The 16,163-nt window shown below is 46.7% G+C and overlaps 1 protein-coding gene across 3 annotated transcripts in view; it reads left to right on the top strand.

Moving 5' to 3' along the window:
• Positions 1-1,612: 1,612 nt before the first annotated feature.
• FGF14 (fibroblast growth factor 14) overlaps positions 1,613-16,163 on the top strand; it is a 378,304-nt gene continuing 363,753 nt past the window's right edge. For 2 of the 3 annotated variants that reach the window (XM_026793609.2, XM_005487262.4), the window contains exon 1: positions 1,613-1,823. In XM_026793609.2, the coding sequence (XP_026649410.1) occupies positions 1,616-1,823 (208 nt within the window). In that variant the 5' untranslated portion in view covers positions 1,613-1,615. The remainder of the gene's footprint in view (positions 1,824-16,163) is intronic. The other variant, XM_026793610.2, reaches the window with a different exon arrangement.

The following is a 16,163-nucleotide window of genomic DNA, read 5'->3' as shown; positions in this document are numbered from 1 at the left end:
GAGAATGGTCAAAGAGCAAACATTTCCCCAAAGAGGTAAAGATGATCATGAAGATATAGATTGCTTTGGCAATGAAGGAGAGAGAGAGAGATGGAGGAGAAGGAGAGGGAGCTGTTCACTGTCCTGTGTTCTCCCACCTGCTTTCTCCTTCCACCCTCTTCTCAGCAGCTCCTTATTTTACTACTACCTTATAGTATTTTCCCTCATTTGTTCATGCTCTCTGTCCTATCTCCCAACATCTTCCAGTACCCAAAGAGTCGACAGAGCTTCTAAAGGGGAGAGGGAGTACATGGGCATCAACTTCCAGCTCTTCCAGCACCGCTACTGCCATGCGTGGGTGCAATCGCTCTGGGCTGTCTGGTGCAGCCCTCCGGCAGAGGCCAGGGAGGGCTGGAGACACGGCAGCGCTGCCTGGGTGGGCCTATGGAGAGCACTGACTGGCGCTGCTCAGGAGCCGGTCCGGCTGCCCACGGCCGTGTTGTCAACTTGGCTGTGCAGCAGGTGCTTTGTGTTAGCGCTGCCTCTCTGGGCATTTGTGTGTGGTACTCGGGAACCCCACTCCCGGCCCAGGACTCCACCGCTCATGGCATCATCACACCGCGAGACATACGGTGCTTGCCTCTGCTGGGGCAACCCCAGATTTCACTAGGACACTCTCTAGGTCCGGTGCCAGCAAGTTGCAGAAAGAAACACCCCTCTCGGGCTGATTTATTCAGTTCGCGACCGCCTTGGTCATTCCTGGCCGTTGAGACCGCGGCGTGGCCGAGACGGGCAAGAGCCACGCTCGGGGGACGGACGGATTTCAGGGCCCGGGGCGCTCCGGGCGAGGGGCGCAGGGGTGCGCGCTGGGCAGCTGGCCCGGGGCAGCCCACCCGTGCTGCCCGCGGGCGGTGCCGGGCCGGGCCGGGCCGCACGTGGCTACGTGACGGCGATCGGGGCCGGCGGGGCTCGGCGGCTGCTCCTCCCCCGGCGCCCGCCGGCGACTGGGCGCCGAGGCTGCGGCGGGCGGGCGGCGCGGGGCGGGGGTGCTGCCTCCTGCGCGGCGGAGCGGGCGCAGCGGCAGCCGGGGCCGGAGGCGAGCGGCCCGCGCGGGCGAGGGCGGGCGGCGTCGCGGGGCGGCGGCGGGGGCTGCGGGGCATCGGCGGCGGCTGCGGGCGGGGTCCGCGCCCGCGGCCGGCAGCGCTCTCTGCGCCTCAGCCGGGCTGCGCCGGGTGCTGGCGGTGCGCTCTCCCGCCGCGGGGCTGCACAATGGCAGTCGTTCAGTAGGATGGATCCTGCCGTGGCTTTTGTTCTGCAGATCCACCCATCCTCCTAGCAGTCAAGTACCAGGCTATGGTTTTCTCTCTGGGGATCTTTCTTCCGCGTTTTGCCGGTGTCTCCGATGAGGTTTTGGCCTCGGCTGGGATTTCACTACCTTACTTTTCGTTTGGCTTCACGCTGAAAAAAGGGATTCCTTATATTTGCTCTCCACGCTTTTGGTTATAATTCACTGTTGGTCTAGGGGGAATAACCGTTCAGCCTGGCTGAAAAAAAAGCATCCGTTGAAAAGTCTCAAAGAAATATACCACGTGAGGAAAAAAAACTGGGAGAAGATCGGAATATAATCGCTTTTTCTATGATAAAACTGGTGCCCCTCTTCAGGAGAACTGATCTCAATTTATTATTATGCAACCACAAGGATCTCTTCTTTCTCAGGGTGTATAAGCTGCTGGATTGCTTTTCGCCCAAATCAATGTGGTTTCTTTGGAACATTTTCAGCAAAGGATCGCATATGCTGCAGTGTCTTTGTGGCAAGAGTCTTAAGAAAAACAAGAACCCAACTGGTAAGCAATCCATTGCAATGCGTTGTTTTTCTTTAATGCTACCCTGTCTGTTGCTCGCCGAGGTAGATCTGCAATCCTGCTGAGGGGAGAAGGGGGGATATATCGAGGCCAGCAGGGACATGCATGTGCATACGTGTATGAATAAGCAAGGAGCGGTTTGTATTAGCTTCAGCCTCTGTCACCACCGAAAAGGGATAAAAACATAAAATCAAAGGCGACCCTCGCTCATCCGGCATCTCCTAGTTCCTATGTGCTATTTCCAAGGAGGAAACTTTTACATCAGTACCCTTCTTGTGGGGAAGGTGGTGGAGCCCCCCACTCCCGACCGCGGGAGCCCCCCAGTCAGTCAGTTTTGGGAAGAGGAGACTGCCTCTCCTGTGCTGGTGTTAGCCGGCCCTGCCTGCGGTGGGCGAGCGTGCCGGGGCTCGCGTCCTGCACGGCACTTTCTGAATAGCTTGCAGTATGTCACCCCACACGCACACACACCCACCCACCGCCTCGCTCGGCTTTCTAAAGTCGAGCCAGACACCCCCTCCCGCGGCCTGGGGGCTCCCCGTTACCACTCACCCTCGGCACTCAAGGCCAGGAGGGTGGAGGGCGGTGAGGAAAGGGATGGACACTTTGTTGGGGCTTGTGCCCAGACGGCAACTCAGCCAGCTATGCCGAGTGGCAGCAGCAGCAGCACCGCCGGGTCGGCTGTGCTGCTCCTCCGCCTCTCGCTGCCGGGATGACCCCTCCGTGCCACACACCGGTGTCTCTGCGTCCGCCTCTATGTCTGCCTGGCAGCCGGGATCATGCGCTTCGGTTCAGCCCGGCTCCGAGGGGGAAACTTGCAGTACATTACATAAGAAATGCAAATGCAGGTGCTCTGGGCCGCCTGGTCCCTGGGGGTCACGCTGCTGCTGTTGCATCCCTCTTGCTCGGGGCGTCCGTGCGGCCAAGCCCGCGGCTCGGCGAGCAAGGTGGGCGAGAAGGGATGCTCGGCGGGCGGGGGAGCCGGGAGCTTTCCTGGGGAAACACCGGCCCTTCCCGCCGGCCTCTGGTCCCCCCCGCCGCCTCGCTCGCTCGCCCCGGCCGGCAGGTTGTCTGCAAGCACTTGCGTGCCTGGGGAGGCTGCGAGAGCCGCCGGAGCCCGGGCTGCGCGGGGAGGGATGCCGTGTGTGCGCGCTGGTGTGTGTGTGTGTGCCGGCTGCCCTGCAGTGGCAGCTCCTGAGCAGGAGGCTCCTGACGCTGGCACTGCAGTGTAGTAGATCATAGGCTCTCGTTGCCTGACACCCCAACATCAACAAGCAGCAGCCCTGGCAGCTCGCACCCCTCTCTCTCCTTAAAGGCAGCCGGTCTGCCGGCTGCTGCTTTGCTCAGCCCAGGTCCGGGGCAGAGTCGAGGTGGGCACCTCGGCGGATTTACCCTTCCCCGCCCCCGGCTTCCGTTTGCCAGTTCGTCTCGCCCCTTTCCCCACCGCCGCTGCCGCAGCAGTGAAAAGCAGCCACTTAGCATACCAAAGAGGCTGAAATGCCCCGCTGGAGGCTGCGCTCAGCCTCCCGCAAAGTGCCCTTCGCTTCACTCGTCCCTTAGCACTGCAGCCAGCCGGGGGCCACTTTCTAGCCGTGTGCCCCCCCGGGTGGGATGGGCCAGACCGGGTCAGGACCGAGCACCCTCTCGCAGCCCCTGGAGATGCCCCTCCGCCTGCCCGAGCCGCGCACGCAAGGGCCGTGACCGCGGGGACGGGCAGAGCGGCGGCGTGGCCCTGCCTGCCCTGCCCGCTGCCGTCGCTCCCAGCCCGGGGGGCGGCTCCAGCGCCGTGGTGCTCTGGGCAAGCGGCGATGCTCCTGAGGAAGGGATTTGGAGGGGGGCGGCAGGGGCAGGACGAGGGCTGGTGATTTCTAGGCCTTTCAGTTTGCATATCGGGGGGTGAGGCGTGTGCCCCTCCGCACACACACACGCTGGTCCACTCCTGAATATTCGTGTCCTTTCCTTGCGGAGGGCAGGCTGTCAGGATATCGGCCCCTAAAGCCGAGTTGTGTCCCTCGGAGTGCCAGGCAACCGCGGCACAGCTTTCCACCTCCCCGGGGACTTTGCCGCACTTCCCTGCTCCCTCTGGATGGGACGACGAGTGGATTTGGCTGGCAGGAGCGGCACTGCCCCCGCCGCCACCCTGCCTGCCGAGGGCTGCACTGGCCCGAGGAGGGCTGAGCCCCTCTTCTGAAGGAGTGGGGGCGGCTCATCTAAGCGAGCGAGGCGGGCAGGGGGAGCGGGCAGGGGGCGCGGAGTGGGGCCCTGGCGGGTGCTACGGCTCCGGTCGGGTCCGCGGGGTCGCTGCCCGCCCGCACAGTCCGCGCTGCTCCGTTCCGCTCCCACTTGATCCCGTCAGAGCCGCCGGGACGCCGAGCCCGGCCGAGCCGCACGCCCCGGGCTGGCACTCCGCTCCGGGAGCGCCGAGCTGCGGCTCTGTGTCTGAGGAGGCTAATAATCCGCTTGGCCGGATTAGCTGGGCGCCCGGTCACAGGCGCTGTTGCTCTGACGGCAGATCATCTCCGCTCGGGCCGGGAGCGAGCGCGGGACCGGTGCCGCGATGCCCGTCCCGGCCCGGGGGCCGTGGGAGCGGCTCCCCCTCTGCGGCAGCTCGCTGACCCCATCCCCGCTGCGGCACGGTCCGATACCGCCCCCCGCCCCCGTGCCGCCAAACTTTCCGGGACCCGCTGGGCTTTTCAGTCTCAAAAGTCATCAAATGAGGAAGCATCTGCCGCTGATCCAACCGTGCAGAAAATCCAGCAGGTTAGGCAACTAACGCTGGCTGTAATTGCAGTTTATTTAGCTATTTTCGGCCTGCTGCACTTTTTTTTTGTCCCTTCCTAGAGCTGGTCTATTTACAGAGACGGGACTGGGTGGCTCCTTTCCAAATGTTCTCTGCTTTGCGTTTTCTCCCCACCGCTGGCCGCAGCCCCCCGTCCGTGTGCGGACCTCTCCCGGGCTCCCCTGCCGTCCCCGGGGGCCTCGCACCGGTACGGAGCTGCGGACACGGGCACAAGTGCGGCAGGGAGGGATGGGGAGTCCGAAGCGCTGTGTGCAAGTCTCTGGCAGGGTTGCATCAGGAGGCTTTGGTTTTATGCTTGGCTGAAACCCCTTGGTTTCAGATTTGATATCCTCGATAGAGGAGCTGCGTTTGATTGCTGCAATTATTTACCTCTTTAGATTTCTTCGTGAGGAGAAAAACTTTGGGAATCAATAGATGTGGCTTTGTTTTCAGCCACTGAATGTTTTTGGATGTTCCTCAGTGCAATGGTGCTACAATCAGTGAAGCCCCACATATCTGCAGTGTTCTGTCTCTGGTGAAAATGTTTGCCATGTGTCAGGTTCCCTGGGTCTCACTTGCTTTTGCAATTATTTCTGTCTAACTCTGTCCTTCCTGCTTGTCATACACACAGAGGGGACTTTAAAAAGTGCAAGACCAAAGGGACTTTTTCTCACAAATAGTTAAAAACTGCTCCAAACCATAAGTCCCGAACCAGGGCTTGTTATAGTAAGACACTGTCCTCCTGGCTTTCCCACCACCATCCCCAGCCTCCAAACTGGGTATCTTCAGCTAGGGAATGGCAAAGTCATGGGGAGAATTTGGGGCCTGAGGAGAAGTGGGAAAGGAGATTATCTCTGGCTGCTTTTTGAAGCAAGTCCAGCAGTGAATAGATTTTTTTTTTGCCAAATGCCAGCTGTTTGGGTGCCCATGGGAGGTGTGTTGGCTGGAGTACGAGATGCCCCCATGGCGGGAATTGCTATCACATTTCACTCCTGGTGGCAGTCCAGCAGACAGAGGATGGATCAGGTTTCCTCTCCATTCACTCCCAAGGAGAAGCATCTCTCCAACACAGTCAGGGATGTTGACAGGAGAGTAGATGGCAATTGGCATTACTATAAATACATTACCGATGGAGGATTTCATTTAGGAAATTAGTATCAATCTCACATCAATTTCAAATACAAAACCTGTTTTAAAAGCAGCAAGTCTGAAATCCGGGCTGCAGGTGAACAGGAATCTCTGCATAGTCCCATGCTAATTTCCTACTCCATGAAATAGCTTGTCTGGTATTTCCTGGTTGCTAATAATTTTGAAAAAGTTTCTAAGCACAGCCATGTGAGGATCTGTTTGAAATGGAAGCTTGTGTCCTGTCCGTAAAATATACAGTAGGTATGTGTCTTTATCTGAATTCTGAAAAAATTTGGCCTCCCCACTGCTTTCCTTACATCCCACCAAAAGACAAAGACAGTAAGAGCTGTGGGATCAGGTCCTTGAAGTTTCTCTCATGTAGGTTCTAAAAGCAGCTCTGACTGCTTAAATACTGTAATTCCTGTGGTGGGAATTGAGGCATGGTCTGTTTCTCTTGCTCAAATGTAAAACTGCCTATTTACATGTATTTCACCTATTGAAGTTTTGTCCTCTCTGGAATACATTTCCTGAATTTGTACAAATTTAATTATTCTTGATCAAATTAAATTGCATACTCTACTTATTACGGGGTGAAATTTATGCCTGCTCATGCATCTCCCTACTGTAATAAAATCTTTGCACCTAGTTCAATGTCTGCTAATGACAGGCCATTTATAAATGAATTCAAATATAAAAAGGATGACTTAGGCTTAAGGAAAATACAAAAAATGTATTTACAGATATCATTGGTTTAAATATTTATGTGTATGCTTTTTTCATTTGAGTTTGATGTTTATTGTACTTAACCTTCTCGGATTATATTAAGTATATTAATTCTAAGCTAAAATTCCTATTGACTTCAAATCTAAAAAATGAATGATTTAGACATTCTGAATTTGTCCCTTTGTAAAGATTTTCTGTCCAGTAAATGACTGTAAAAATATAATCTGGAGATGAGAGAGTTGCTTGAAATTGGAAACCAGGTTTTCAAGAGGACTTCATAAATCTAAAAAGATGGGAATTGGGCCCTTACACTGACTCTGAGGGTGCATTTTGTAGCTGGTGGGGTTGCTACTGAGGTTTCCATAGGAACAGTCAACATTTAGGATAAAATCCTCTGAGTCTAGGTTGCAGATGGGTAAATGAAGTGGTTGTGTGCCAATTCAACAGAATATTTACAGATGTTTGCCAAACATGCCTCTAAAGAGTGAGTCCTGCTGGAGCCTGTTCCACTCAGTCAAGGAAGGTCTTGTTGCTTGGGGAGCAGTCATTTGTTTCTATACCAAGTTAGAGGGCTTTTGTGATTTTGGTCACACTATTGCTTACCTATGCCTTCCCTTCCTGCTTGTTAGAAGTTGCAGGCAATTTCTGAACATTGCACAGGCATGCTGTTGGCCCTTTTGTTTGTTTTTCACGTTTCAGTGAATGATAGCTTTTCAAAGATAAATTACTAGTTTACTGAACAACTCACTGAGTAACAAAACATCGAGCGATCATAAAACTTTACAATGTCTGTTGTGAAAAAAAATTGCTGAGATGTAGCAGGTGGCTTGATGTACAATTAATGTATCCAAGAGCTACTTGCCAGTGTACAGGAAAAAGTTTATATGTGTATACAGTAGGAGAGCAGCTTACTTGGGAGTAAATTTTGTCAGACTGCACCCAAGTTTAGTTCAGGAAGAGCCCCCTTCTTGCACAGAGAGTGCTTCTATTGTCACAGCAAATTAAGCCAGGAAGAAAATCTTTTCTTTGGAGACCATATAATAAAGTGCTTAAAAGAGTAGATTCATCTTCAGACTGGCTATTAAAGAAAAATAAATTATTGTGCTCTTGAAGTGAATCTTTACAGTAGATCCACCCAGAAGTACTGAAAATAATAATTGCAAAAGGAACTCATGATGCTTGGCACCATGATGGACTGAACACTCAGCAAGCAAAATGTAACCCATGTATTCTTTTAATATACGCTGCAACAAAGAAAAATAGCGTGCGAATAATTAACAAAGCTGTTATCCAAATCAGGAGCGCATTGACTCTGGAGAAGAACTTTTTGAGGCCAAAACCTTAAAAACCATTAAGTGAAAGGCATTTAATGGATACATGGAACGCAGATTTGGTGTATTGTTGCAAATGCTGTTAGAAGCATTCATGTTTAATAGTTACAAGGAAAGTAAACAGTTGCTGATGAAACTGCATCAAGAAGTTAGAATAATAATGACTGTAGTAATATTCAATGCACAAGCCAGATAATTAACACCTTCTGCAGTAAAATTCAATGACTAGTTTATGTGCTATACTGGGGTGAACATAATAAACATTTTAGTAGCTTTTGAGTTAATATTGAATGGTGGTGTGGGTCAAATAACAACAGGTAGCACATAGTTGCTGGCAGAAATTGATAGTCTAATTTTAATATCTGTATTTTGTCTTTTCACTCTGACATCTGCTTATTTGACTTTTAACTGGAAACAGCATGTGGAGTTGCACTGAACAAGTTTAGCCCTTGCATACAGTAGGCGCTGTCTTGGAAATTACTTGGCTTAATCTTTTTGTGGCACTAAAGTGAACCTGGTCCTATCAGACAGTAGACTCAAGCCAAGGTTAAACATTTTAATTCCATTGGAATTTTTGGCTTTTGCTCGAGGACAGTGATACAAATAAACTGTAATCCTCTATGAAAACGTTGTTCTAAGGAGATTCCCAAAAGGCCTGTATTTTACAGAGCTGAGAGAGGAATATACTTCACTTTTCACTGAAATTCATTGTGTCATCCATGTTTTTTGTGTATGGCTTTGTCATGTAGGAAGATAAAAACATAGTGAGGATACAGAATGTGCAGGTTTTGTGTCTTAGCTGTTGGTCCTGTCCTGTCTCCATCTCTGGGCATTAGGTGGTGTAAGAAAAAAACACAAGACATGGGCAAATCTTTGGGTTTGATCCTTCCCCTCATCTATCAGCTGTGACAGTTTTCAGCTGTCACTGGACTGTGAAGTTGGAGCTTGTATTCAGGTCACCGTGTGTAGCAGCTTCTGAAAGAGCTACACAACCTCAGTTATCAAACAGCATTTCTATTTTGGGCATCAAAAAACTTTGCATAGCAGTGAGCTCTACATAACCACGTGCTGTGTGGAAAGGATGTGGAGGGGCTTGCACTTTCTGTGGGTACTCCTTGGTTCTTCTGTTGAAAAACAGAGGCTAACATTGCTATTCCTGCCCAGTGTTTGTGATTAGTGATTATGGAGAGCTTTTCAGGTGAAAAGCACTTCTTTCATGGTGCATTTTCCTTCCTTGAACTGTCCTGAAATCCTGGACATTTCTATCATCTTGATTCCTGTGCAGTATAACTTGCCTTTGCTGTGGGTATAGGATATCTTTGGCTTAGGAGGACAAAAATAAGGTAGCAGCTCACACATCCCTTTGCATGTGCTGCTTTTGTCCAGCTAAAAGAAGTTAATTTCTATGGATTTTCTAGGCCTATGGGATAAGGAAGTATGTCCTGAAAAGGGCATGTTTTCCCTCCTTTCTCTCGAGGGAACAAGTGGAATATTACTCTCTTGAAGAAGCTTTTAAGGAATTAAGCTCTAGTGTGACTGAAAACTAGAATTTCGTAGTGTTGTTGAATGGTTTGAACAGGAGAGACAGGTTGTGTATAAAAGCAGACTTCTGTTTACATATAAATCTCTTGCTTCTCACCAATGCTAGCAAAAGAAATAGGCAGGAGTTTGATTGCCCTTTAATGAAGTTTGAGAAGAAAATGCTAGTTTAAAGAAGGCAAGTTTGCCAGACTTGTTACTCTTTCAGTAAATGTATTTCTAAGCATGTCCCTCTACAATCAAACAAAATGTCCAGATTAAACAGTTCCCAGTTCATGCTTCTCATTAAAGAAGTGTACTATACAGCACTACAATTGCTCAGTAGTTTCTGCACATATCAGAGGTACATTTATTGACATTGAATGAGGTGAAGAGGAGCTACCAGTGCAAAACACAGTGGAAAATACATTAAAAAAAAGATGTGGGAAAAGATGTGGAAAAAATATAGCTCAGGGAAATGCTTAAAAAAAATCAGTAAAATCATTAATACAGTAGTATCTTATAGAGTAACCTATCAGGAATATCTTAACGAGGATTAAATTAATAATAGTCCCTATTAATTTGTAGTACTTATGACACAAAGAGCCACTTTACAGTTCTGATTTTCTTGGAACTGGAAATTGCAAGTCAAACCCAGACAGCTAATATTTTCTGAGAAACTGAACCTAAATGTGATGTAGGCAGATTATCTCACTGGAGACCAACCAAAGATCTCAAATGTGAGCTACCTTTAGGGTGCCTAAAACCCAGGTGCAATTTTGTGGCTTGGACTCTTTCACTAAAATCCATATTTTAAAGTAGCACTAACAGGTGGATTAAAATTTGTAAAGCTTTGCACCCCTGAGAGAGTTCTTCCTAGTCACTTGCTGTTTTAAATCCTTTTTTCTTTTTTTTTGTGTTTGTCCCCATGTAAAGGAGACTTTCTGCTTCAAAAAATCTGGTTACACAGAGTTTCATAACCAACATTTGCTAGTCTCCCAGCTTTCCTCAGACATTTATTATCTCTATGAGTATGACCTTGATCCATCCCAAACTCTGCCATCTCCATTATAGCCTCTCACATCTCTTTGAGTTTTTTCACCTTCTCCTTGTGTAAGCATATCACTTTTTTACTTTGGATAAGGTCTTTCAGAAAAAGTAGCCCTTAACTGTATTTCTTTCAGTTATTTTTAAGTCCTCTCGACCACTTTGAATAATTAGCTAGTGACCATGAGCAGAACAACTGCACCTGCTTATTTTATTAATGGTATAATAGGTATTTAGGATGGATGAAGGGTAGGCTGATGGACTACCCTTTCTTTTTGTTGGGCATGAGCTGTATACATTGTTGTTTTCCCACTTGCTGCTAATTTACAGTAGCAGAACAATAGCAGAAGTAAAGAAATGCAGAGGCTGTAAAGTAACTGTGATTGATTAGGAAAAGACAGTAAAATCAGCAAGAGGATTTAGAAGACCTGATAACAAATGTTTTATCCTTTTCATTTGTTTTGAGGATCATTTGAGGATATTGCTTGCTTGAGGATAAAATGGTTTGTGCGAGATTCTGCTGTTGAAGCAGGACTCCTCAGCATCCAGGGACATTTTCTGGATATGATTGCTGAGCATTTCTTATTTGTGTTGGTGGGGAGTTAGTTCCAGGTCCTCGTCCTGGCTTTTTCTGTTCACTTAGGTGCTTTGTATCTCCTTGAAGCTTGTGGCCGTGGCACAAGCAGAAGAGACCCCAGAGAACTGCAAAACCTGTGTGTATGCAAGGCATGCCCTGTGTGTCCATACCCTCAGCAGGACAAGCAAGACCTGTGGTTTGGGTCTGGCTCACTTTTGATTCACCTTGTTCACCTTTGAGCTCACTTTTGATGGCCTGGTTTAGAGACATTATTGTGAGAAAGGATTGTGACATGCCTCTTCAGTGCTACATACTTCAGGTTTCTGCTGACCAGGGACATTAGTAGCAGAGCCAGTGACTGTGTGTCACTAAACCCTGTGTTCTGAACTCTTGAGCTCTGGCTATATGCACAGAGCTTTGAAACATGGCATAGATGAGTTCTCTTACCTTTGAAACTTGTAGCATGGTTTCTTCCATGGAACAGGTTATCAAAAAGCAGTATGGATTATTTTACAGCAAATAGGTCATTATGTAGTGTATGTATGGAAGGACCACATTTTTTGAAGGTGATTTTACTTTGTTTTCAAACTGGACTTTAAACTCAGATAATGTTTGTGGAAGAGTGAAAATATAGGAAAAAAAAGCTTTTGTAGTTTTTTATGTAATACATATCTGGGTAAAAAAATAAGTTTGCTCATGGTAGGAGAAATTTGAACCAAAGAAGTGGGAGTAGAGAAATTGTGATTTTCTGTTCTAGTGTCTTTCCTCACTTTGATTTGTCTGAAATGATGTATCTGAAGCATTACTGACGTGAAGTGGAGATGAATCCAGTGATCTGTGTGCCACAGTAAGATATTCTCTCCTGACTGAAAGTTTTCTGTGAAAGCCTGTCTTTGAAGACATTGGCTTTCTTAGCACTTCAACATCATGGATGTTGATTTTGACCATTCCCATACACCATTGATGAAAACACTCTCTAAGAATTCTCCTCAAGATAGTTACATAAATATGGTTCTCTCATTAAAAAAAATAATCTTTAAGCAAAATGAGAAAAAAAAATTGAACATAAGTATATAAAGGTGAGTATCATGGTACTTTAAACTGTAGGGTTACCAAGTTTCTCTTAGATGCTGGATGAGAATGATTTATTCCAGTTGTGCCAGCTGCCATTGAATGAAAAGGGAGGTTGGAGTTTTGGGCCTTATAACTAAAGCAGAAATAAGCTGTACCTTGTTCAGTCTGGGTTAAAATATTTTTAAAAAGGAATCAGGAGTAACAGCAAAACAAGGGTTTGTTGTGTTTTCTGGAGCTCCTTTTCCTTGGATTTCAGTGGCTGTCTGGAGTAACTGTGGTCTCGGTTTGCTGCCAAAAAGAACACCTGCTAATAGATTTAAGACAGAAGATGAGGAGAAGATAAATACTAAGCCCTTGTAGTCATATATGTAGGTTAAGAATTTGGGGGTGGAACTTGCTGAAGTTAGAACAAAAGTAAGCCAGAATATGATGTTAGTACATTAGATGAGTTTTTATCAGGGGCTATGTGGATGATACATGAATAGTGTGGGATGCTCTCTCTCCCACTTATTCTCAGAGGGAGATGAAAAACCAGAATGACAAAAGAAATGATAAAGTAAATAATAAAGGGATTAAAGGAGTCTGTAGTCATTTAGACAGGTTAGTGATACAGAGTTCTACAGGCAAGCAGAATTTAGAAATTCTTGAAGCTATTTATCAATTGAAGAGCAAATAGATCTGAAATTTAAGGGCTTTTTCATGGAAAGCATCTATTTCTAGAAGTGTTTCTTTCCAAGGAAATAGAGAGAGTTTTATATTTGAGAATCTAGCTTTTCTCAATTTATTCCATTTATAGCTATCTTGCTAAAGGTGAAATATCCTTGTAAACATTGCTTTGCTATTATAAATGAAGGTGCTCCCACGCTCCCCTGAGTCTACCAGCTGTCACTGCCCAGCTCTGGATAAGTGGCCTCCAGGGTGACCTTAGGCCATGTGTCCAGGGCCTCCTGCCTTCCTGGATGCCCTGAGAGCCTCCTGTCTGCCTGCCCTCCATGCTTTGGGCCTGCATGGGCGTGTGGAGCCCTGTGTGTGCTGCAGCTGCTGGGCTGGCACCTGCTGGCTGCCCTGCAGCAGAGATGGTGGCACAGGAGTCAGCTCCTGAGGGCGGCCCTCAAGCTAAACTGAAACAGCCTGGGTTGTTGCCACAGCAACTGCTGGGGAGAGGAAATGTATTATCCCCCTCCAAACTGTTCTACAGGACAACTTTTAAAATGCAGAGTATGTACTTCCACGGATCTTAAGCTGTGTAAATCTTTGTGCAAGACACCATGTCCTGGGTCTGCATGAACCATAGAAGAAGGCACTATAGGTTCAATATTAATTTACATTTTTATTCCAATAGTTTATTAAGTTCACAGTGAAACAGGTCAAGAATGTTGGGTGCCGTTCAGTCCTTGAAGATCACCACAAATCTGCATCAAAAGGCTTACACTGGAGGTCTTAAAGTAACTTCAAAGAGAAAGCCAGTCTCCTCATCAACAGATGGCAAATCAGAATTGTGAGTAAGAACTGTCCACCTTCAGTTTGGCATTGATACCATTCTCCCACCTTAAACTCCTCCTAGTTGTTCAGGAACATAAGACTGAATTTATATTGCTTAATTAAAAAGGGCCAGGGATTGATCCAAGTCCAAATGGCTCTGGCTGGCTCATGCCCACACTGCTTACAGTTTCCACCCTCCCTGGCAGATTAGCTTGGAGAGAGCTCACTGAGGTGGTGCCTGGGTCTTGAGGAAGAGTGTGGATGACTAGGGCTCTAGCACTTTAATTTAACAATCTGAACACAGCCAAAGAGGATCAGAAAAAGCCTTTCACTCCCAGTAAGGAAAGTTAAGGCAAGCTCTGCTTGTAGAGGTTTACTTGTGCTCCCAGCTGCAGAGAGGAACTGTACCTGGACTTATAACAGCATAACACCATCCTGGACCAGCTAAGGGGTTATTAAAACTTCTATAAAGTGGATGAATCCCAGCTTCATCCTTTGAGGAAGAGGCACCTAGAAAGGGGCTTCCTATGGGCCCTGGCTGACCTTGTGCAAAGCTGGTGGAGGAAGGAGAGCAGAAATACCTGCTTGAGAGCAAGTCTGGCAGCTCGGCAGCAGAGACCTGAGTCTGCAGGGAGTGAATCATAGCGAGTTTCCTGAGGAGGATGAACCAGGCAGGAAGGGAAGCTCGATCTTGCCAGGGAAAGGAACATATCTCCTCCTTTTTCTCCCTTTCACAAGAAGAAGATGGAGTTCCAGGGTAAGGAAGAGCTGAAGGACAGGAAATTTCCTCTGTCTCTGGATAAAATCTTTTTTTTCTTCTGCTTCACTGTCTTGTACTTCCTTTCCTTCTCCCTGACCTTATTTGGAATCATCCCTTCATTTGTGTGAGCATGTGCAACAAAACTTGTCAGCACTTTCAGTCATCCCAGTAACCTGTTGTTTTACTGCACACCCACTGTCTATTTTCTGAGCTATATGGGAATCAACCTGCATTGTTGCTGCACATAATTCTTGATCTTCCTTTAAGGATTTGTATTTCTCCCTACATGGCCACCAGTTGCTCTCTTCCCTTATATAGTTGTGAGGAGATGAGTAAAGAAATAGTTTTATTTGATTATTGATGCTTTAAATATGTTGGCAGACTAAATCTGGTCACAGTCTGTGAATTTCAAGGGTCTAGTTTATAGTCTGACAGTATGGTCCAGAATACTTGCGTGTGTTTCTTAAAGTAATGAAATTTAGACAGTCTAAAGCAGTTTGTATATGGTTTTTGGTTGGGTGGTTTTTCTTTTAACAGTTTTAGGGAAAATCAGTTTGTGACACTTGGAGCCCTTTGATTCTTCTCTGTGAGGATGCACAGGGTATATTTACTCTTGCATTTAATGCTAAATATGAAAAGATTGAATGTAAGCAGTAAATTCTTCTTTTCTCATCTAACCCTTGAAGACCCCTTAAGGTGACTGTTCCTTTACAAGTTGAATATCTGAAAAAACCCATGTATCACTGCTTAATTTGGGGCTAAGAAGGGTGTTGCATTTAGCAGAGAATTTTATGTTTCCATTGCTCACAATAAAAATAGTTATGAAAAGCTCTTATGATGGGACACAATTACGTTTTGCATTAAAATAAGGCACAGTGGCGGGCTGTATTCAGCCTGTTAGCTTGTTAGAAAAAGCTGTAATTTCTGAAGCTGTTCTAAACACCCTGAATTTGGAAGTCAAGTCAAATCTTCTAAGCCAGTGAAGTCTTCTTAGCAATAGACAAATGAAAGACTTTCCGTATAAATACTTCTCAGTGTACTAGGCATCTTGGAAACTGTTTCTTCTGTCAGTAGAACATTAATGTAGCATGGCTAGGAATTTTTGTATGGCTTGGCAATTAAGAAAATTTGGGCCAAACTAACTGACTAACTAACTCTAAGAGTGAAAGTACCTTATTTTTCCTACTTATAGGCTGGAGAAATTAAGTTTTTTGGTGTCTCTGCATTTATAGCGCTTTTCCCTTTTGTCATGCTAATTGAAAGCACCATCTTTAATCCTTGTTCTAGGAAGTTTCTTGCTATTTGCTTTACATAGCAGTGCTCCACTGTCATATTCCGGTCATCGAAAACCTCCGAAGATGTGTTTTACAGGAGGAAAAAAGGAGCATTCTCTCCATGGCCAGAACATGGCACCATTCTTGTGGTGGTAAATGATCTTTGCTCTCACAAAAGAAAAAAAAAATGAAGAGTTTTTTTTGCCTTGGCACACTGCTTTGGGCTTATAAAATCTAACTAGATTTAAATACTCAAATCCTTTCTTGGTAATCCACCACTCCATGGCTTTTCTAAGGAAAGGTCCCCGTTTCTGTGCAGGACAAAAATTTTCTTGTACAGATTAAGTAGTTCTGTCCTTAATGTACTATTACTCGAATAATTACTTGAATAATTCTTACATCATCAGGTTCAGTCTGCTTCATACTCTTGTAATTTTATCTTACAGTGACTAATTTGCAGAACAAGCATGCCTTCCCCTGTTTGCACACAAGGGCATTAACTAATCTAGTTAACAAACTAATCTAGGTCTAGAGAAAACAAATAGAACAAGCAGCAAATGAACAGCAAGACTGAACAGCAATTCATGTTCCATGTGAACATGGTTCTCTTGGGTTTTCCTGTAGAGAGAATG

The sequence above is a fragment of the Zonotrichia albicollis genome, chromosome 2 (genome assembly GCF_047830755.1).
Source record: "Zonotrichia albicollis isolate bZonAlb1 chromosome 2, bZonAlb1.hap1, whole genome shotgun sequence".
In the NCBI taxonomy this organism is placed as follows: domain Eukaryota; kingdom Metazoa; phylum Chordata; class Aves; order Passeriformes; family Passerellidae; genus Zonotrichia; species Zonotrichia albicollis.
The sequence above is the reverse complement of the archived record's forward strand: the minus strand, read 5'-3'. Positions and strand labels throughout refer to the sequence as shown.